This window comes from Mangifera indica, chromosome 9 (assembly GCF_011075055.1).
Source record: "Mangifera indica cultivar Alphonso chromosome 9, CATAS_Mindica_2.1, whole genome shotgun sequence".
Lineage (NCBI taxonomy): Eukaryota > Viridiplantae > Streptophyta > Magnoliopsida > Sapindales > Anacardiaceae > Mangifera > Mangifera indica.
The window spans coordinates 15,785,030-15,806,978 of record NC_058145.1 but is presented as its reverse complement, the minus strand read 5'-3'; the positions used below and the strand labels follow the sequence as shown (position 1 = coordinate 15,806,978).

The following is a 21,949-nucleotide window of genomic DNA, read 5'->3' as shown; positions in this document are numbered from 1 at the left end:
TTTTGACATTTGTCCAACAATGGGTTAGCCATAATTAGTGTAAGATCCAAAATTTTATTTTTATTGATGTCAAAAGATCAAAATTAGCCTTCACACTATTAAGAGGTTAGATTTAGTCTTTATTATAAATTAAGAGGAAGAAGAAGAGAAAATAAAAACGAAAAAAATGGAGAGAAAGGGAAAAAAAAATGAAGGTAAAAAAATTTTAGGGATTCATAAAAAGGTTAAATGTTAAAAAATACCCTCTATAACAAAATAAATATCAAGTTTACCTAACCTCACTATAACTTTTAAGGAAAAACTTAATTGAATGAGGGCTAGTCATGTTTTAACAAAAACTGTGGGTGCTTGAGACATTTCATGAAATCTATGGGAGTTTGCTCAATAATAAAAAAAATATTTATATTGACCAGAGAAAAGAAAAGAAATTGGAGGTCAACAGATATAGAGTTTAGTTTATTTTTTACAAAAGAATTATAAATTTATTAAAATATATTTTAAAAATAAAATAAGAGATTTCTTGTTATCATTGAAAATAATAATCAAATTAGGTCTTCATCGAATATCTTAATTAAGAAATATAAATAATAATGATAATACATTATTTAATAATATAAAATAAAAAAAAATTCAATTCATAAACTTATGATTTCATTTTAGAATTTTTATATCAAATTGGGGTATTTCAAGATAGTTGGAACATCCTATATTTCACAAAGTGGATGATCCGAATCCATGAATGGAAGAAACCGACGACCCAACTCACATATTGTGATTCTCCAACCAGATGGGACCAGCGCGTGGAGTTAAAAAAACCAGGAATCCTGCTCTTTTATTGTTATCAGCGGACATTTTTAACATAATTACAATGATGCTGTAAAAATTACTTAAAAAAAAAAAAAAAAAAAAGAGAAAGAGACATTCAAGTTGCTCGGGTTGGGAGTGTAAGGAAGGGGACAGACGAGTCAGGAACAAGAGGCTTTCCTATCTTTAGTTTCTCTTTCTTCCTTTTAAAAAAGCCTAACCCAATACCCACCTTCTTTAGATTCTTCTTCTCTCTTGGTTTTAGTTTTACTTCTCATCTCCTTCAACAATCTCTCACCATGTACCTGTTTTGACATCTCACATTTCCTTGTTTTCCTCACACTCCACACACATTGTGCCTTGTTTTTGTACTACTTGTTTGTAAGTATTGTGTGTTCTCTTTCTCTCTCTTTTTAATGCTCATTTTAGCTGCATTCTGGTTTTGCATCTGGGTTTTTAATTTTCACCATGCTGGTGATGTTTCATGGGGAAAGTTTCGTTCTTTTCTGTAACAAAGTTTATGTTTACTTTGCTTGTGCTTTTGAGTTCTGGGCCGTTCTTTCTTCTTTTAGGGGCATGCAATGGAAGAGAAACAGAGTAGCATAAGTGCTTCAGTTGGTTTAGTAAGAATTTGAGTAGACTGATGAAGGTTTTTCGTTTAAACATAAAAAGAAGAAGGTTGCGAGTGTGGTTTGAAAAGATAAGAGTGTAGTTGTTAAGTTGGTGTTTGGTGATTGCTTCTAGAAGTAAGAACTAGTATTTTTGGACATTAAGGAATATTATTTTCATTTTTCACCATTTAAAATGTAATTGTCATTATTTGTTATGTTGATTTTATGTCATTCCTTTGATTTATTTTCAGGGGATATTTTTTTTTCTGCTCTTTCTTTTAGGTATATACCTCAGAGTGTAATACATTTTATCAAGCTTGTATTTTTTTTTTTAAATTTCTTTTTAACTCCAGACGTTTGAAAATTCTGATGAAGAAAATTGATCATGAGTTGAGTTATATATATCCTTTTTACAACTAGACGCTTCATAACTGGATTGGATCAGCGAGTTCCATATTTGGGTATAACTGATAAATAAGTGCCTGCTACTTCATGCTGTTCTCTTTGTGACTTTATCATCATTTACTTGTATAACTAGCCTTCTTGTTTGTTGTACCTACTTGGTTGTTTGCATCTTTGGTGTGTTGTTACTCCTTTTCTCTTTCATGTCATCACGAGGTTCTCCTTTCTTTTTTGTTTATTGGGTGAAATTTTGATGCATTCTTAGATTTCAGCCTTTTGTTTCTCGTGAAACCTCAGCTTTTATGATATGATTTTTTGGAGGTCCAGTGCTAATATTGTCTTTTGTGTTTAATTGTGATGATCAGAGAATTTGATCTGAAACAATGACAAAGATAAGTCCTGAAGTCGAAGAAAATATGCCAACAGTATCTGTTCTGCCGGTTTCAGCCGATGTGAGTTTTGCTTCTAATTGCTTCCCAAAATATAAATTAGGACCAGATAATCAGATTGTGGAAGAGCCAAAGGAGGATAGCAAGGGTTTATCATTGAAGGAAGTTGTTGAACAAGAGACTGCCCAGTTAACTGAGCAGCACAAGCGGCTGTCAGTTCGTGACCTTGCCAGTAAATTTGACAAGAACTTGACTGCTGCTGCCAAATTGGCTGATGAGGTTCTCATCTTTTGGCAATTTTAATTTTCCTTTTCACCACACATGTACTTATAATTGTTTTCCTTCCAGCATTTTACAAAGCCTTGTCCCATTCACTTAAGATTGGCATGCTATACAACATCTTCTTCTATACAGTTTATAATGCCAGACCTTTGCTGAACTTGAAAATAATGCATGTCTTTTCATATTGCTCTGTCATGATTCCTTGCTTTTGTCTATTTCACCTTCACCATTGTCTGAATGATGAATAACCTCTGATGATAACATATGATCAATTCTATAATATATGATCAATTCCATGTTACTCACTTGTATTCAGGCAAAGCTAAGAGAGGTGGCTTCTTTGGAGGGACATGTTCTTTTGAAAAAGCTTAGAGATGCATTAGAAGCTCTGAGAGGGCGTATGGCAGGGCGAAACAAAGATGATGTAGAGAAAGCTATCTCTATGGTCAGTTGATAATTTGTAATTTATTCTCTTAACAAGTTATCCAGTTTCAAACTTGATATTCCAGGCCTCTAGATGTGTTAAGTACTTATGTGTTAGAGGCGTTAGCTCTTAGATTGAATAAAAATGTAATTTCTATTTAAAAGACCGTTATTTAGTATTATTTATTGTGCATTCCTAAAATTATCGGTGTCCTTGCTAGGAGTAGTTATACTTGTGTTCTTTCTTCTTGTGGTGGGTATATTTGTATTTGTTTGGATTTAAGTCATTGCCTTTATCTATATGGTACATTTAGTGCTGATAAATGATGTAGACCACCTTCATGGTTTCAAATCTTGAAGTGAGGTTTGACCATTGGTGATTCTTAGTTACTAACTAAATAATGATGCACATGACTCCATTGATGACTTTTGTTTCGAAAAGTTTTTGGTACAATTTATGACCCGTTTTTGTAAAATGTTCCTTGTGTTTGTCAACTGTTCCAATATAATAATTGCATTCATCTAAAAATATTTTCATGCAGGTGGAGGCTCTAGCGGTTAAGTTGACCCAAAAGGAAGGAGAACTAATTCAAGAGAAGTTTGAAGTGAAAAAGCTAGCAAACTTTCTTAAACAGGTGATAAATGGTTTGTAATCTTGGTCACAATTTGCACATACATGTGTACATGGTCTAGCAGACTAAAACATAATTTCTTTTTGGTACACTCCAGATTTTTCATGAGTCTACATCACATTTTTATCTTTTTTATTGAAATTGTGTAATGTTTCATGTACAGGCTTCTGAAGATGCTAAAAAGTTGGTTAACCAAGAAAAATCTTTTGCTTGTGCTGAAATTGAAAGTGCTAGGGCTGTGGTACAGAGATTTGGGGAGGCTCTTGAGGAGGAAGAAAGAAATTCTCCTAAACCTAAAACTCAGGTCCCAACAAGTTCCCTTACCTTAAAATCTTCTTTTGTCTAGCTGATAGATTGAATTGATGGCAGGCACAAATTTGTAGATAATGTTTGAATCATCTAAGTTATTATGGGATGTGTTCATTTATCATGTGGTAATAAAGGGAAATGGTGTTGTATATTCTATAGTTATCTTATTTCTTGAAGAATCTTAGCAGGTTATTTATAATGATCTTAATATAATCACGACTATCAGGTATCACACATTTGGAACTCTAATAAATCTTGTATAGAGCTGCAAGATTGCTTTGACTCATGCTATAAAGTTTCACTAATAATTAATGAAAAAATCTCATAATTTTTCTTCTCATGATCATCCAAAGCCTTCTTTGAATTTCTTATGGGAGGTCTCTCGTTGTGTAAGATTTCACTTACATGTAACATTATTATCAAGTTTATGATGTTGATAAAAAACATTATGATGCCCTTGAGAATGGGTGATTCATCTGCCCTGAGGACATCTTTTGATATAGAGTTTCGTAAATACTCATTACTGCTAGACTTGTGTTCTTTGCGGCAGGATGTGGAGGAACTGGTAGAGGAGGTTCAAGAGGCTAGAAGAATTAAACAACTGCATCAACCAACCAAGGTGAACTAATATTATCTCCTTAATATTGGTATTGCATATAGGTTCTTAGTGACGCAAACACTTGGCTTTATTATGAGAAAGTTTTGATTGTAATTATATAATCAGTGATGTTTTGCACCAACCTTAATTTTCAATTTACTATTTTTCTTTGTATTATGATTTTGTTTTAGATAATTTCCCTGGCTTAATGAGTTGAGGGTAAACAAGGTTCTTAGACGTCATTCTTGCTTAGTACAAATAATAAAGGAGATCTTTTATTAAATGCTAAACGGGAAGTGTGTTTTTTCTTTTAATATCTTAATTTTCAATATCTTGGCTAAGTTTTGAGTTTCAATATAGTCTTGTGGCATGAGCAAAACAATGAATCCCACAAAGGTATGTGTTGTAAATTTACCAAAAATAACATAAAAAATGCTTGTGCTTTAGATACATGTTTTAGACACATCTTAATATGTTAGTGCAAATCTTTTTTCTAGGGATCTAAGTCATCGATGCTTTTCTTGTAATTAGGAATGATGTCATAGAAATACATTATTCAATGACTAGACTCATTTAATTATGTATTTGATGTTCCATGTTTGGTTATGTAATGACATTGCATTTAATTATTAGAGATTGCACCATTTTTGCAGGTTTTAGATATGGAACACGAGCTTCGTGCACTAAGAGCTCAGCTACGGGAGAAGTCACTGTTGTCGGCTAAGTTTCAAAAACAGGTTTGTTGGACATTTTGCTTATACTTTTATAACTTTGATAGATATCATTTATCGAGTTTTAGTTGTCTGAGAAAACAACTTTTATATGACATATCATTGACAAGATAGATTGGGTATTTTAAGTATGTTAAATATAGGATCCCCAGGAATAGAATTTACTTCATATGAAGAGAATAAAACATATGCTTATAGGAAAAAGCCAAACAACAGAATTTAAAGATCTAACACTCAGTTCAAAATACAGGTACATATTGATAATGTTATCAGTTGTTTTACTTGAATGATATTATGTTATATAATATAAGATGGAGAACTAAAGCCAAATAATATTTCCCTTGTTTAATATTAAGCAAATCTGTTAATGGCTAATATAGAGGAAAATTAAGTTGTGAAAGCATTTGATAAAGGTTCAGGTTTTGCGAGACTTTCATGCTTTTGATATTGCTTATCATGACTGAAACTGTAGACAGTAAGATTTGTTACTCAAAATGATGGGCAACTCTTACTCAAACTCTCAGCTCTTTGTTATCCTTTGGGACATCTATTTTGGCTTTTGTTTCTTAGCCAAAGATCTATTGCCTTCTCATTTTAATTGTAAAATCTGTTTTCCTAGTTCTATTAGTGAAAATGCTATACAGTTGGCTTGAACAATCTTCTTGCACTATCTTATGCCATATTCTTTCCAGCTGGCAATGAGCAAGAGAGCTGAGGACAATAAGTGTCACTTGTACTGCTTAGATGGTTCTGAAATGCTGGGCTCATATCTGCATATTCAGCCTTGCTCAGATATTTCTCCACAGCTTTCAAAATGTTCAATTCAATGGTATCGTGTATCACCTGATGGCAGCCAAAGGGAAGCTATCTCAGGTATTTGTTTATCTCAGGTATTCAATAGTAACAGTCCTCAAATAGAAGGCTTGAGCTTTCTTGTTGATTTTTCTGACAACCACCCAAATCTTCCCTGTAATTGCTGCTCAAGTACAAGTTTACGGATATGGCCATTGGTTCAATGTAAACCCGCAAATTTAAAAGTAAGAACCATTCACAGCCAGCCCAAACCAAAACCATTTTCTTTTAAATCTAGGGAGATAAACCGAATAACTTTAGGTTTTGAATTGAGCTGACATTCTCAATTACATTTCTTGTCATCTAAAGAATGATTATCTTTACTTTTTTTTTTCTTTCTGCAATCAGGCTTCTTCCCAATTGTATAAACATACTACTTAAGAAGTTGCAGCCTATCCAACTGGCCAGATACTTTGACACATTCATGCATTTAGGCCCAGTAATATGGGTGTGTAAAAAGAGCAGAGGGAATTTACATAAAGATTAATGACATATAACATATATTGCAGTCTGCCCGTTTCTTTGTTTGAGAGATTGTTTCTATATAATTTTATATGATTATGTTCTTGGTCTAATTTGGTTTCTGGAACGGAGAGCTTTACCCAACAGTTGAGGCTTTAAAGACTGTTAAATTCTGCTTGATTTCTTTACTATTTTGTTTCAATGTTGTGAATTCTTTTATCTGTAACCATCACTTCAGTGGGTGCTGGAAGAATTAATGTATGCACCATAGCCTAAGATTTTGATATCATTTCATCTTACTGCACCCTAAATTTATTTTCTGATTTATCAGGTGCCAATAAGTCAGCATATGCTCCTGAACCATTTGATGTCGGACAAGTTTTACAGGCCGATATTCATTTAAATGGCCAGAAAGTCACAGTTTCCTCTGCTGGTCCCATAGAACCTGGTTGGTTTTGATAATTAGTATTTAATTCGAGATCTTTCTTAATTGTTATTTATTTTTGTCTGCTCTTTTTTTCTAATTTCTTTTCCTAAAAAGCATTTTCCCTTTCATGTTATCTGGATCCTAATTATGCTCCCCTAAAGGTTTAATGCAAGTTGAGAAGAAAGGCTAACTCTATTTTCTTTTACAGATACAGGATTGGGAAGCCATGTGGAGACACTTTTGCGGAAATCTAGCAGTGAATTTAATGTATGTGCTTTAGTCATTTCTAACTATTACATTGAGAAATATGGTCATCTCTTTTAGACAGAAGTTACCTGGGGGGAAAAACTGGCAAAAACATGAGTGCCTATATAGCTTTGTGTTGACTCTTTCCAACTTTAAACTTGTAAACCTTCATTGCCCACAGTTTGTACGCCACTTATCGAGCCAATGGACGATGCTCTGTTCTCTAAGCCTTGGCAAGATATACTTATCACATCAGATTCTTTTGTATCACCTGGGAAAAATTTTCGCAGTTAGTTTACAGCATAAAATTGTTGAAATTGAGGAGCCTAATATGATGTTGAAGCTATAGATCATTGGTTTTCTCAACTTACTAGTTTGGAATAGAGTAATTTTAATGTCAAATATTAATCAAGCTTTGACACTGGATGTTTTTATAGGTGGTTGTTTCTCAAATGAATGGACAAGATTATTCATCACATTCTAATCATGTATTTAATGTGGGGAAGATGCGGATTAAGCTCTGTAGAGGGTGGATCACAAAGGCCAGAGAAAATTATCACACATCAATGCAGGTACAAATTCTGCACCTTTGATTTCTGAAGGAAAGAAGTGGAAGAAATACTTTAGACAAGCATTTCTTACTTTGCACTTTCTTCATAGCAGCTGTGTGGATTTAGAGGCGACGGTAATGCCGCAGCCAAGTCATTGTTTTGGCAAGCAAGGAAGGGACTCACATTTGTATTAACATTTGAATCAGAGAGAGCGAGAAACGCAGCAATTACAATTGCTAGAAAACATGCTCTTGATTGCAATGTAAGTTATCTTGTATCCTTGTTGAGACCAGTTTTGTGCTTGTATTTCTTCAGATTCTAGGAAATTAACAAACCAAGAACCAAAACTTTCGAGAGTTTGCAGAGTGTTTTCAGAATATCACATGCTTATGGTTGATCATAATTTCTTCCAATTTCCAGGGACAGGTGATGCTTGCCGGACCGGAGGATCGAGTATAGGAGTAAATGTTAACTAACTGAGAATGTGAGAAGTTAAATTAGGTTTTTTTAGTGTGAGAAATGTGTATGTGTGTGCTTGGCATATGATTGAGAAAGAAAAAAGTGTTTGTAATTGGTTTCCAGTAATTTTATTTTCATTGTTTTAGGCATTGTTTTTGTTTTGCCTAAGCATCTGTTGTAATGAGTTTCTCTGCTTTGATTAATTGGTTCATTTTGCTGATTTTTTACCATTTTTCTTCTTCCACTAAATTTTCTTTCAACTTAATTTGTTTATATCTAGAATTACCCCACTGGTAAGACTTGCATTTTTTAAAGAACAGACAATGCTGAGTAAATTTTTTGATAATTCTATTAGGAAATGTTCAGGCCTACTTCCATTTCATTAAAGTCGGGGGCCAAAAAAGTGAGCTATTCCTAGAATCTGTTGGAGATTTTCACAATAATTAGATATCCCTTCTAGAAAGAAAAGAAAAGAAAATAAAATTAAGATAAAAAGAAAGAAAGAAAAGATAAAAGCAAGAATGGTTTATCAATAGTTTGAGACGATCTCTTCTTGACTTGATTGAACTCGAATGTTTTTCAATAACCTAGAATGAGTAGTTCAAATGATTGTTTTTCATTCTAAATATTTTGAAATGAGCGTGCAATTTTATGATTAAATGTTTCAACTTTAATATCTAAATTTGCTCAATTTGCATTCTACGCATTCGAAAACATTTTTAGTTCTTTAATCCCAATAACATTCACAAAACCCTAAGTCTTAAACATCAATAAAATCCAAGAAAATCCATATATAAACCTAAAATCCTAACTTTTCCAAAAAATCTTTGAATCTTAAAAAAATGCATTCAAACCAATATAGTATGTAAACAATCACAACTAACATTAACACTTCAAATATATAGATTTAACATCGAATAACAGAGATTGACAATGAAAGGTGGATGACGGAAAGAATGATGAATATAACTTTGAAATATACTCTAAATTTTATGTCCAAATTTTAATTTACTATATATAGTTAGATTTTGGCCAGAAAAGCGAATTAAAGAGATCGAAATTGATTCTTGAATTAATACAAAATGATTGAAAACTCAGTTTATTTAAAAGGTAGTTCCGACAAACTTGAAACTAAGTTTTTACGGATATAAAAATATGAGATTTGTTTATTTTTTACTAACTCGTTGAACTTGGATTATTTTCTTTAACACATCTATATAATTATGAATTTAATTAATATAATTAAAATTTCTAATTTAACTATATAATTTATAGTTTGATCAATTAAATTAGATTTATATTTTATATTGAAAAAAATATTTTTTCGCATGAAGCAAAGTAGGAACTTTTTATTTATTTATGCTTTTTTATTTATTTATAATCACCTTCTCTCCAGGAAATAACGAACGCATGCTTTTTTAATATGGACGTGTCGCTGAATGACATGCGTAGCACGAAAGTTCCAAGAAATTATACATTACAGAAGCAACTCCCTCTTATAACCCTATATTTTAATTTTTATCGCAAATGGTAACTTTTTGCTGCACTTCTCAGATGGCCTAACGGCTATAATTTTGCGACGCCATCGTTATCCGTTGAATCACAAAGAAATCTGACGGTCCAAAATAAAAAATAATTCGACCGTTGTATGTGAAACGCCTTCTTATAGCTTCCAAAAGAGACCCATTTCTCGCGTTCTCCATTCGTATTTCTCACAACGCAGAGACAGTAACTCTCTCAGACGAAGAGCAAGAAGAAAGAAGAAGAAAACACGAAATATGGCTTCAAGACCCATTGTTCCACAACAAGCCAGAGGTATATTTTACATATCGAAGATAAAGATCTTTAATTTTCTTGATTTCTGTAATCTTCTACTGTTTTATTTCATTTGTGTTCTTTTTTGTGTTTATTTGTTTGTTTCCTCACAACCCTTGTGATTTTGAGCCCTTTTTATGTTTGATTCGAATTTATTGAACTCAAAAGAGATTCTTGATGACTCCTTTTGCTAATTTGTCATGTTTTGAATCTTTTATCTGAAAACTTTTTGTTTATTTCTATTCTTTCTGCGAAGATCTTAATCAAAGGAGGGATTTGGTTTTCTCTGTTGATATTAATTCCTTGATTATCTGTTTGGTTGACGAGAAGATTTGATAAAAGGGCTAGAAATCGATATTCATATGACTGTTCTATTAGTGAGAGTTCTCAAACAACTGATTTCATTTGTGTTCTTTGTTTCTTTTCACTTAATTCCTTAAACTATTTTCTTGCATTCTTTAAAAATTTATAAAAGTTGTTTCTGTCGATTATTACAGGTGAGGCAGTCGTAGGAGGAGAAGTCAAGCAACAGAAGAAAGCCGGGGCTGCGGGTGATGGAAGAAGCCGTCGTGCTCTAGGTGATATAGGCAATCTCGTGACTGTTCGAGGAGTAGAGGGCAAGCCTCAGCCTCAGATTTCTCGCCCCATCACCAGGAGTTTTTGCGCTCAATTACTCGCCAATGCACAAGCTGCAGCAGCAGCTGATAACAAGAAGGTTGGTTGGCCCAGATGTTCAATCTCTCACTTAAATCTCTTTTGTTCTTCTTTGCTAACAACTGGTTTCTTTTGTTCCTTTGAATTGCAGAAACAGGTTTGTGCTAATGTAGATAAAGCGCCTGTTCCTGTTGACGGACCTCCGGTGGGTAAGAAACCAGTGGCCGCAAAGGCAGCTCAAAAGAAAGTCAATGTTAAACCAAAACCCCAGGAGGTGATTGAGATTAGTCCGGATACAGAAGAAGAAGTTAAGCTCAATAACAAGGAAAAGGAAAAGGTTCACGTAAACGCAAAAAAGGAGAAAAATGGGTCGTCTAAGAAGACTCTTAGTTCAGTACTTACTGCCAGAAGCAAGGCCGCTTGTGGTCTGGCTAACAAGCCGAAGGAAGAGGTCGTTGATATTGATGCAAAAGATGCTAACAATGATTTGGCTGGAGTTGAATATGTTGAGGACATATATAAGTTCTACAAGCTAGTTGAGGTATCAATCATATTCTTCTTCATTTTTAATCTTTCCATTTGTTGTTTCGGGGTAATCTTTTGTGACTGATCTTTTTTGTTTTTTGTAATTTTTTATGCAGAATGAAAACAGGCCACACAGCTATATGCATTCACAGACTGATATTAATGAGAAGATGAGAGCCATCCTGGTCGACTGGTTGATTGATGTTCATCAAAAGTTTGAGCTTTCTCCTGAGACTCTGTATCTTACCATCAGCATAATTGATCGGTTCCTTGCTGTGAAGAATGTGCCCAGGAGGGAATTACAGTTGTTAGGCATGGGAGCCATGCTTATAGCTTCTAAGTACGAAGAAATCTGGGCCCCTGAGGTCAATGATTTGGTATGCATTTCAGACAGAGCTTACTCTCATCAACAGGTTTTACTAATGGAGAAAGCTATACTGGGCAAACTTGAATGGACCTTGACAGTGCCTACACATTACGTCTTTCTTGCTCGCTTCATCAAGGCTTCAATTTCTGATCAGCAAGTGAGTAGTAAGCTAAAGCTACTTGGTTTGAAATAGTTTTGATCAGTTTGAAGAAGCCTAAATTTACTTATTTTGTTTTTAACTGTGTTAGATGGAGAACATGGTATATTTTCTTGCTGAGTTGGGGCTGATGAATTATGATACCTTAATCTTCTGCCCATCAATGGTTGCTGCTTCGGCAGTCTATGCCGCTCGCTGTACACTGAACAAGAGCCCTGTTTGGACAGAGACACTTAAGCTTCATACTGGTTACTCAGAAGCACAAGTGATGTAAGTTTATTTTGCATTCAAAGTGCTAACAGATGCCATTAGTGTGTATGAACTTGCTCATATTTTTTTCTGGTTTCTTTTTTTTTTTTTTAATACAGGGATTGTGCTAAGCTACTAGTGTACTATCACTCGAAAATTGCAGAAGGCAGACTTCAAGTTGTATACAGAAAGTACTCAAATTCTCAGCGAGGGGGCGTTGCACTGATTCCACCGGCTAAAAGTCTCTTGTCTGGTGATGCTTCAGCTGGTGCAGGGAAAAACACAGCTTAATTCAGTGCTTTACTGGAATTCAATCGCTTGTGTAACAAAGTATTATTGTGACTGTATGTAACTGGAAAGTTGCAAAGCTGATTCTTTTGTTTGAAATATGTTTGTTGTTCAACTGATTGATTGAATTTATTCCCGAATTACAACAGAAATTGTCAATTTTATGACAGACATTGAATCCATGGCTTTATAATGTATACGCCATATAAAGCTATCCCAGCTTGCTCAGAATGGAGAGAGATTTGTATACGCCACCCCAACTTCTCCACTACTATTCCAGAATGGAGACAGAGAATAATAATAATACTAAAAGCTCCCCAATTTTGTTGTCTTAGCTTGTAAATTTATAAGTGCTTCAGGAGAAAAGAATGCATTAGTGGGGTTATTATTAATTTAAAATTATTAGATTATATGAAAAATTCGAATTTACTTATTTTAATATTAATTTAAAATTGTAATATTCATGTGTATAAACTTTTTTTTGTATATAATTTAAATATTATTATATTATTTGATATTATTTTAATTTAAATTTAAAATTATTATTTATATATAATTACTTATCTAAACCGTCTTTTTGTGCCGTTCAATCCCGACCAACCGACGCATCGTTAGTTCTTTCAAAACCCTCTGCCAGGGTTTAACACAAACGCCTCTTCCTCTCTGCTGCATAAAATTTATTGCGCTTAGCTGGCTCCTTCTTGTCAGTCCGATCAAAATATTATTTGTGAGTGCAAGTGATCAACTCTTTTTCCTTCTTTTTTTTTTTTTTTTTTACTTTTCTTTCCTGGCCCTTTTATTTGATTTTTTTGTTGTTGTCTGAAATACTAAGAATTTTAGTGAAAACGATAACGATATCAGGAACCCGATACTTATAATTCAGCGTTTAGTTTGTCTTCAAGATTGACAATGCAGAGTAGAAACTTTATCACGTGTTTGATGAAATGCCTCTGTGAAAAATTGTTTTGTTTATTTAATATCATAATCTAATTATATGGATTTATCTATTTAAAGTGTTGTTCCTAATTTCTCTGTTCCAAATGTTGAAAAATGATGATTAGAGCTCTTAATCTGTACAAAAGAAGTGTCTAATTTTTGAGGTTATTTCAGCTCAGCGTATTCTTTATGTTTACTTTTTTGTAATTGAACTTTAAATTAGTATTCCCTTTTGCAGATACTGAATTGTGAAGGAAGAGATGCCTTCCAAGGCAAAGAAGCAATCAAAGACTCCATCCAGGTTGTCGAATTCTGACCCGGCTGCATCTCCTAAAACTCCTTCACTGTTCTCTTCTTCTGATTCTCAAGTTATTGAGGAAGATTTCCAAAGCGTTCTTGAGGAAGCTTCTAGTCAATACCCTTCACTGATTGGGAAGTCTGCTTTCATCGGCCAAGTTACTGACGTTGAGACTGAGTCCAGGGGCTGTAAAATTTGGCTTTCAGAGTCCTCCATGCTTGCATCTTCCCTTGCTCCTGGTTCCATTGTATCGGTAATTTTTCACCTCCTTTGTTTATTGGATGATAATTACTGTAGAAAATTTACTTCATGTTAGTTTCTCAAATGTGGATTCCTTTCGTTTTTTTTTAAAACTTGTGTTTGCTTCATGTTGTCTATTGTAATGATGTAGTTACTTGTTTAATCTTAAGACTTGGTTTCTTACTAATTTCAGCTTCTGTCTTTATCATTTTAATCCGACTTGCAGGTGTCACTTTTTGCTTCAGGGAAGAGATGTTCAAATAGTTTTTCTCTCAGTTCATTAGGAGATGAATGCGTTCAACAATTCAGGATTGATACTTTGGATAAAACAGCTAATGACGTGGGCAACTACTTTGCTCTTGCTACAGTTTTTCCTTCTTGTAAGGTTTGAATAATAATTATATTACTATATCACTTTTTTCTTTTTTGGCTTCGCCATGTTTTTTATTAGAGCAGCAGGGAAAATAGAGTCTAGAGAAGAAGCAGAAGTTTTGATGAAAGATGCAACATATGATTTGGCTTTGGTGTGCCATGACACTTTCTCCACAACTATTTTTGATGACATAGTATTTTATAGTTGATAGATGCAGATGGTTTATGGTAACCTTGGAATTGTGATAATCCAGTTGTAGATGATTTACGGTAACCTTGATTTATTATACTCATCTACTGTATCATTTGTTTTCTTTAGGTTGTGAAGAATGGAGTACGATTGTCATCTAACCTTTCATACACAATGGGTTGTCCAGTTTCAGGCAGGATTGTGTTTATTTATGCTGTACAGAATCAGTTCCTTAGTAGTCCAGAAAATAACAGTGATAAACTACATAAGATAGATGCTAATCATGTCTCATTACACACCTGCAAAGAATTGCACTTAAAGTTGGTTCCTTCTAAGGACAGAGTGAAAATGAACACTGATATGTTCTCTGCAATGCATGCTTCCACTGGAAAAAGTCATGATCAACTTGGAAATGGAATTATATCATCTCCTAAGACGCCGTCGTATCAGTCGAAGCTCAGTTCCCCAATTGTTAATCACTTAGCTTCACCAATACGTGAATATTCAGTGTCTAATTCACTCAATTTGAATAGTTCAGCACTTGATCCATTTGATATTTTAGAGGTATTAAAGGATGAAAGTGCTAAAAAGCTTCTGCAGATCTGCGCTGCTTCATGGTTGTACTCTCGTAGTTTACTCTATGGGAATCTTGTGGCCATCCCAATGCCTGTGGAGCATTGCATGTTCCTTGTGATAGGTGCTAATATGCTTCCAGAAGATAGTAGTAGTCAACATTTGACTAGTGATAGAAGTCAGAGTCTGTACCCTCAAGCTTCTGAGTTGGACAACCATAGGAGTGATGCCTTTGTTGTAAACCGTGAGACAAAAATATATCTGTATGCAGCATTGAATTCGGTATCTGAATCTTCACAAAAAGGAGCTTTGCCACATATGCCGTTTGAACGTGAGGATTTGAGAGCAAATGAAGAATGTAATATCTTAAAACTGGGTGGTTTATCTAAAGAATGTGCAATTTTGAAGGATATTATTATTTCTTCATCTGTGAAGAATACATTGTCGGGGTAAGTTGTGTTACAAAATTTTTACCTCTTCGTTTTCTTAAGTAGTGCGTTTTTCTCTCATATGTTAGTGCATACATAAATATTCCATATTGGAAGTCAATTTAAAATAAAGACAGCGTAAATAAATATGTATGTTCAAGAAAGGTTTAAGAATCAAATTGCAAATTGCCAATTTTCATACTGATTGTAATTTACCCTGAAGAAGTTTTGTTTTCATGTCAGATTCAAATAGTTTTAAAAGGTTGTTTCAAATTTGAGATCTTACTGAGTGAAAGATATAAACTTAGGGCATACTCTGGTTATCCTAATGAGATCAATTTTCGATTTAACCAGTAAACTGTGAGCTTGTCAGCTTGAGTTTTAAAATTTAGGCCTTGCCCCTTGCCTCCCTCGGACTGGATTGCCTAGAAGGTCTATGCATCCATGTTAGTTTCAATTCAAGTGATCTTACACACTAACATTCCAATGCAATGACTATGAGACATGATACTATTTCTTTTTCCATTTTCATCTTTAGTTAAGCTTCTGAGTGCTTCTATAATTTCTTTTAGTCAAGCATAGCTCTTTCCAATGCTCCTCTCCCTGTTTTTTTCCTATCCCTTTTTTTATTTATTTTTATTTTTTGAATATTTTATTATGCCTTCAACTTCTTATAATCTGGCAAAATTATATGCATCCATATGTTAAACACTCTTGTGGTTTCATATGTTGAAAGTTAAAAATTAATATATGATGTTACTATTTTAGTCTCGGTTTACGACCTACAAAAGGAGTTCTTCTTCATGGCCCACCTGGCACAGGAAAAACTTCTTTGGCTCAACTTTGTGCCCATGATGCTGGTGTCAACCTTTTCACCATAAACGGACCTGAGATCATAAGTCAAAATTATGGTGAAAGTGAGCAAGCACTGCATGGAGTTTTTGATTCAGCTAGCAAAGCTGCTCCTGCCATGGTTAGTTCTCCTCTTGAGGACACCCAAGTACTTGTTCTTTTTCTTATTTTTTTGTTTAAATGATCATTATCACTCCGTTGTTGGGAGAGTTGAATGCATGGCTCAGACATGTTGCAGATGCGCAAGAACCAAACTTTTAGCCTATTTTTCTCCTAAAACTTTCATTACTGATATTGACCATGGCTTCTGGCCATTTTCTTCTCTATTGTCCCTATTCATGTTTGTGATAGTGCATACAATTTTAAGCAGTTTTATATCAGTTGGCTTTTTATTTTATATTCCAAGTTGTTAAGTTATTTTATTAAATTTAGGACCTCATTTCTATGCTGTTTGTTCTCTAATAGCTAGTGCAGCCGATATTACATCTAATGCTTATGTATTATGTTTAACATTTCACAACTTTTCTGAACCTAAAGAATTACTTGTAAAGTTATCTGCGTATTATTTGTGTCCTCAAGGTTATATTTAATAGAGACTTACTGTTTAAATGTCTTTATTTTTCAGGTGTTCATTGATGAGTTGGATGCCATTGCACCTGCACGGAAAGATGGAGGTGAAGAGCTCTCTCAGAGAATGGTTGCTACATTGTTGAATTTGATTGATGGGATTAATAGAACTGATGGAGTAGTTGTTATTGCTGCTACCAACAGGCCTGACAGTATTGAGCCTGCTCTCAGGCGGCCCGGAAGGCTTGACAGGGAAATTGAACTAGGTAACATAGGAATCTTCTTCTTCCTTTATTTTCTTTTTTGGTTATTTATTTTTCTATGTATTTGTCATGTTGGGAGCCTTTTTACCTCATATTTTAACTTTCTGTTTGAGGTTTTGCTTGATTAGTCATGCTGTGCTTCAGTGTTAGCCATACATCCATAATTCTTGAGATACCTCATAATGTTACAACAGGTCCAAGTGTAAATGAATAATTTCAACATGTTTAGGGTGCATGCCCACTCATGAATGTGCAGTAAAAGAGTTCAGATTTTTTTTTTGATGACTTACATCTAGCATAGTACTGCTCCGCATATGAGATGATAGCGTTCATAGCTAATGTACACATAATTAGAAAATTTTCCTATATATGACTGGATTATATCTTGAACTTGCTCACATCAACACAATAAGGTAGGTTCATTAACTGATGATGTCTGAAGAAATCATCTAATAAAGGATAGTGGCACTTGTTTCTTGTAGCATATTAGTCTGACTTGGTGTCTAATCACTGAAACTTTGGGGCTGGCCCCCAGTGATTTGTCCTGTATACGCCTAGTGTATGTGCACCAGATGGAATACTTGTGCTGGTAGTTTGTTGGGTGCTCAAATAGTATAACATAGAATCCATTCTCCTTCTATTGTTCTGCTCTAAGTGCTAGATAAATAAAACGGGGCAGGAATTTTTCTCATAGAGACTTCTGGCCGGTGACATTGGAAACTTTGGTAATCTAGGAAAATGTGTCTTTGATAAGTCTTTCTGTTTCAAGTTCATCCTCAAGAAGAACATCAAGATTCAAAACTATTCCTGTGAATGGTTAGTCACCGAACTATTTTTCTTTAACTTGATCCTCTAAGTTACTTAATGGGCGCATTACATTGGATGTATCTATTTATGCCAGTGAAAACCTAATTAAAGATTACTAGATGTACATTTTTTTTGCATTTGCTGTGTGTCTTCAGACTGAAAGTTCTGAAGGGAGTGATTAAACACCAAGTCCATAAATTTCAGCAGATAACACTAATATTATTGGTGGATAAGAAACATATCCTAACTAAACATATTTGTTTAGTAGAAGAGCATGAAGTTTGAAGAATTAGAGAACCATGAATAAATTTGGAGAAGAAGACAAAATAAAACTTTTTTTGTTTTCTTTTAATTGGTTCAAATGCTTACTAAACTCCCCTGAGGTTACCATCTTTTCCGGATATGATAGTTGGTTTCTTTCATTTAAAAATTCATCTGCAGGTGTGCCATCACCAATGCAACGATTGGAGATACTGCAGACACTTCTTGGTGGCATGGAACATTCTCTTTCAGACCTGCAAGTTCAACACCTTGCCATGGCTACACATGGTTTTGTAGGTGCTGATCTAGCTGCCCTTTGCAATGAGGCTGCCTTGGTATGTCTTAGGTTTTATGCTAAATCTGAAAAGCCTTATGATGGTTTGCGCTTTAGTGGAGCACTTAATACATATGAAGGCCACTCTGACATTATAATGGAAGAATCTGATCAGTTAGGAAATGTTAAGGATACTGCAAGGGAGTGTTCAGACTCTGCCTCTTCATGTGATTCTGGTTCTCCTATTTCTTCAGAGATTCTACCATCTTTTCACTTGAATGGAACAATGTCAGAAATCACAGATAATTTCCAGAGTGGTGTTTATACAACTTCTGCAACAATGCTTATTTCAGAAGAAGAATATACATTGAAAGTGACTTTTGAAGATTTTGAAAAGGCCAGGATGAAAGTGAGGCCTAGCGCCATGCGAGAGGTATAATTAATGCATCCATGTTGTTCAGGAAATCATTCAGTCAGTCCATGTAATTGGAACCATTGTTGAGTTTCCAGTGTTAAACACCTAGCATATAGGATTTAATGGATATATTTCAATATGGACCTATATAGATATGAAAACTGTTTGATCAACTACCTGCTAGAATGTTTTGCATTAATTGTTATTTTAGTGACAGAATGATGTGAGGTTATTTTTCTCTCACAACTCTAGACTAATTGTCTAAAATTTCTTAATGTTAGATGTTAAAGTTCTTGGTGTTCCAGTTGTAGGAGAATATGACTCACTTAAATATAGGTTACTCATCCAGGGATTTTTCTGGCTATAAAGCAGTGTGTCATGTCTAACAATATTAGCAATGTTACATCAAACTCCCATTCTTGCAGTTCCTAGTTGTAATCAGCATCTTATTTTGACTTCCTGATTATACGTCCTTATAGATGCTGTCTACTAAATGTGTGAAGACAGAATTGGCAAATTGTAGCTTCTTGCCCTGTTCATCCAACTGTTAACCAATTTTTTTTTTCACTTCTAGGTAGTACTTGAGGTGCCAAAGGTCAATTGGGAAGATGTTGGGGGCCAGCGGGAGATCAAAACTCAATTAATGGAAGCAGTAGAATGGCCTCAAAAACACCAGGAAGCATTCAAGCGTATTGGCACTCGTCCTCCGACTGGAATATTGATGTTTGGGCCTCCCGGCTGTAGCAAAACCCTCATGGCACGTGCTGTAGCTTCTGAAGCAGGATTAAATTTCCTTTCTGTAAAGGGTCCTGAACTTTTTAGCAAATGGGTTGGTGAATCAGAGAAGGCTGTGAGATCCCTATTTGCCAAGGCACGGGCCAATGCGCCATCAATCATATTTTTTGACGAAATTGATGGTCTTGCTGTCATTCGTGGGAAGGAAAGTGATGGAGTTTCGGTTTCCGATAGGGTCATGAGTCAACTTCTTGTGGAATTGGATGGTTAGTAACTAGTTGTGAGGTTTTGGATTATGTAACAGTCTCTTCTATTTCTATGTAGTTAATGGATATTTAAGTTTCCTGATTGTAGGTTTACATCAAAGAGTCAATGTCACTGTTATTGCTGCTACGAATCGGCCTGACAAGATTGATCCTGCCCTTTTAAGACCTGGTATCATCACTCACTATTTTCTGTCAAAGCACGTGTATTCATGTTCACCACTTTCTAACTGCACTTTGCCCCACAAACTTTATATCATTTCAAATAATTTACCAAAGATTTGGACAGGACGCTTTGATCGCCTGCTATATGTGGGACCTCCAAATGAGGTTGACAGGGAGGAAATATTTCGTATCCATTTACGGAAAATACCTTTCAGTTCTGATGTATACATAAAAGAGTTGGCGTGTCTCACCAAAGGCTATACTGGGGCTGATATTTCATTAATTTGCCGGGAGGCAGCCATTTCAGCTATTGAGGTTTGTTGAATTCCTATTTCGTATTCTTGGATACATTTTGATGTTCATTAATTATCAATTTTGTTCCATTAGGACAACCTTGATGCATCAGAAATAACTATGGAACATTTAAGGACTGCAATTAAACAAGTACAACCGTCAGAGATTCAGTCTTACAAGGAACTATCAGACAAATTTCAAAGACTTGTACATTCTAATGCTGAAGGAGATAGACTAAGAAATCAGCATTGTTCAAGTAAATCAACCAGGTTCCATATCTGGTAAACAATTTTTCTTCTTCTCTGTCTTTGATTGTCTTAGCTGTTAATATTATAATGTTGGTTAGTGAACTGGATTGGATAGATGGTGCTTGGTGAGTGTAATTATTTAATCTTCTGTTTCCCTTTGTGCTTTTGTGTGTATTTCTTGAAAAATCTTCAGTACCTGTGGAAATCACTTTAGATAACATCTTTTCATTACTATGATGCAACAGGACCATCATAAAATCTATCTGGCAAAAAAAGTCTGCTTCAAGTGAGTAGCCTCAAATTGCCGTCAAAGTTTTATTGCCTGTTGTTTTCACTCAACCAGCTGCATACACGATCCTTATTTCCCACAGAATGGGGCAAGCGAGCTTGGAGCATGATCCACCGGCGTCTTTGTCCGAGAGCTGTATTTTAAACAATCCAATAAATTCACAACACGAAAGGAGTTTCATAAACATAGTTGGGTGGAGAATTAGTTTTCCCAATATATTACTCCAAGCAGATTGAGATGATATGATTTGAGTGAGATCTTGCACATGATCAGACACCTTTACATGATGGGTTGGTTGATGGTCCCCCTAAAAATTTGGAAATGGATTCCCTTGTGATTAGAGGTTTGGAATAGTAAATGAGATGTGGGACTGTGTTGTGTTGATACTAGGAATATTGTGTTGGTCCTGCACAGTCATTTCCAAAATTTATGGTATTGTGGATATCCCTGAGGAATAATTGCCATCATTCATGTAATGACAAGATTCACTTGACCAAGGTGTGCTTGGATTGTTAATGATAAGAGAGAGATGGGGTGGGGTGTGTCATGCTGGATTGGTCTTTAAAAGGAGTGGATCTTCTTTAAAGTGTTTGCTGTGCCTATACCCATAAAGTAGATCTCAATTTTAGTTTCTTATAAATTTGATTCATCTGGGTATCCAACAAAACTATTGAATCATTATCACTTTGACTCCATGATTTCCCATAGGATACATATTTTTTTTTCTCTCTTTCTTTGTTTTCCATCTAAGGCAGTTGATCATTAGTCAATATCTGTAGAAGGGTAAGTAGGGTTTAGTATCAAGTGATTGAGAGATGGTCAAAAATTTGGCCTGCTGCCATTATTGGGTTGGTGGCATTCTTTTCACAAATGAGTGCACAACAGTAAAACATGCCCTTGGTGTAAGCATTAATTGGGCGAATTCTCTGGCTGAAAATAGGTACACAACAACCTCTTTTGTTCCACTCCTATAGATTAATCCGCCCAAATCATGTTTTTAAACCAAACAAACGACTTATTGTGTTAGATAATTTTTGTTTCTTCTTTGGGCTTTGCGGTCTTGTTTTAACTTTGAAAAGATAGATACTTCACTTTTGATTTGTAATTACCATTTGTGCACTTGTCAATTCACTTAACCATATATATTAGAAACTAAGCAAAATCAATTATGTTTTTATCATTATATTTTAACCCCTCAAAATTTGGTTAGAATTAATCTTATGGTAATTTATTTTTTATTATTTAT

At 34.6% G+C, this 21,949-nt stretch overlaps 3 protein-coding genes across 7 annotated transcripts; all 3 read left to right on the top strand.

Annotated features, from left to right (window-relative positions):
- Positions 1–984: 984 nt before the first annotated feature.
- On the top strand, positions 985–8,408 carry LOC123225897 (stomatal closure-related actin-binding protein 3-like). Of its 3 annotated transcripts, none has more exons than XM_044650226.1 (13): positions 985–1,185; positions 2,183–2,485; positions 2,805–2,933; positions 3,454–3,546; positions 3,707–3,847; positions 4,403–4,471; positions 5,104–5,187; positions 5,874–6,054; positions 6,827–6,943; positions 7,131–7,189; positions 7,606–7,740; positions 7,829–7,981; positions 8,140–8,408. In XM_044650226.1, the coding sequence occupies exons 2-13, from the start codon at positions 2,201–2,203 to the stop codon at positions 8,176–8,178; spliced, it is 1,485 nt and encodes a 494-aa protein (XP_044506161.1). In that variant the 5' UTR covers positions 985–1,185; positions 2,183–2,200; the 3' UTR covers positions 8,179–8,408. The 3 variants fall into 3 exon arrangements, with proteins under 3 accessions (XP_044506161.1, XP_044506163.1, XP_044506162.1); XM_044650228.1 differs by having other exon boundaries at positions 989–1,185; positions 7,832–7,981; XM_044650227.1 differs by lacking the exon at positions 985–1,185 and adding an exon at positions 1,752–1,876.
- A 1,428-nt stretch (positions 8,409–9,836) lies between these two features.
- On the top strand, positions 9,837–12,402 carry LOC123225896 (G2/mitotic-specific cyclin S13-7-like). The gene is made up of 6 exons (XM_044650225.1): positions 9,837–9,993; positions 10,491–10,708; positions 10,799–11,188; positions 11,289–11,696; positions 11,788–11,966; positions 12,065–12,402. The coding sequence occupies exons 1-6, from the start codon at positions 9,957–9,959 to the stop codon at positions 12,234–12,236; spliced, it is 1,404 nt and encodes a 467-aa protein (XP_044506160.1). The 5' UTR covers positions 9,837–9,956; the 3' UTR covers positions 12,237–12,402.
- A 401-nt stretch (positions 12,403–12,803) lies between these two features.
- On the top strand, positions 12,804–21,352 carry LOC123225895 (calmodulin-interacting protein 111). 3 transcript variants are annotated; one of them, XM_044650222.1, is made up of 12 exons: positions 12,804–12,960; positions 13,408–13,720; positions 13,934–14,092; positions 14,399–15,291; positions 16,039–16,243; positions 16,748–16,955; positions 18,201–18,727; positions 19,284–19,710; positions 19,799–19,879; positions 19,997–20,187; positions 20,260–20,447; positions 20,660–21,352. In XM_044650222.1, exons 2-12 carry the CDS (start codon positions 13,430–13,432, stop codon positions 20,706–20,708), a joined length of 3,219 nt encoding a protein of 1,072 aa, XP_044506157.1. In that variant the 5' UTR covers positions 12,804–12,960; positions 13,408–13,429; the 3' UTR covers positions 20,709–21,352. The 3 variants fall into 3 exon arrangements, with proteins under 3 accessions (XP_044506157.1, XP_044506158.1, XP_044506159.1); XM_044650223.1 differs by lacking the exons at positions 12,804–12,960; positions 13,408–13,720 and having other exon boundaries at positions 13,952–14,087; XM_044650224.1 differs by lacking the exons at positions 12,804–12,960; positions 13,408–13,720; positions 13,934–14,092 and adding an exon at positions 14,133–14,307.
- Positions 21,353–21,949: the final 597 nt, after the last annotated feature.

What these genes read in the sequence shown, in the direction of transcription:
- LOC123225897 (XM_044650226.1), top strand. Translation starts at nt 2,201, where the DNA reads ATGACAAAGATAAGTCCTGAAGTCGAAGAAAATATGCCAACAGTATCT. An exon ending in TAGAGAAAGCTATCTCTATG is followed by an intron (nt 2,934 to 3,453) that starts GTCAGTTGATAA and finishes ATTTTCATGCAG; the next exon opens with GTGGAGGCTCTAGCGGTTAA. An exon ending in CCAAAGGGAAGCTATCTCAG is followed by an intron (nt 6,055 to 6,826) that starts GTATTTGTTTAT and finishes CTGATTTATCAG; the next exon opens with GTGCCAATAAGTCAGCATAT.
- LOC123225896 (XM_044650225.1), top strand. Translation starts at nt 9,957, where the DNA reads ATGGCTTCAAGACCCATTGTTCCACAACAAGCCAGAG. An exon ending in TGTTCCACAACAAGCCAGAG is followed by an intron (nt 9,994 to 10,490) that starts GTATATTTTACA and finishes CGATTATTACAG; the next exon opens with GTGAGGCAGTCGTAGGAGGA. An exon ending in CAGCAGCTGATAACAAGAAG is followed by an intron (nt 10,709 to 10,798) that starts GTTGGTTGGCCC and finishes TTTGAATTGCAG; the next exon opens with AAACAGGTTTGTGCTAATGT.
- LOC123225895 (XM_044650222.1), top strand. Translation starts at nt 13,430, where the DNA reads ATGCCTTCCAAGGCAAAGAAGCAATCAAAGACTCCATCCAGGTTGTCG. An exon ending in ACTTCTTGTGGAATTGGATG is followed by an intron (nt 19,711 to 19,798) that starts GTTAGTAACTAG and finishes TCCTGATTGTAG; the next exon opens with GTTTACATCAAAGAGTCAAT. An exon ending in CAGCCATTTCAGCTATTGAG is followed by an intron (nt 20,188 to 20,259) that starts GTTTGTTGAATT and finishes TTGTTCCATTAG; the next exon opens with GACAACCTTGATGCATCAGA.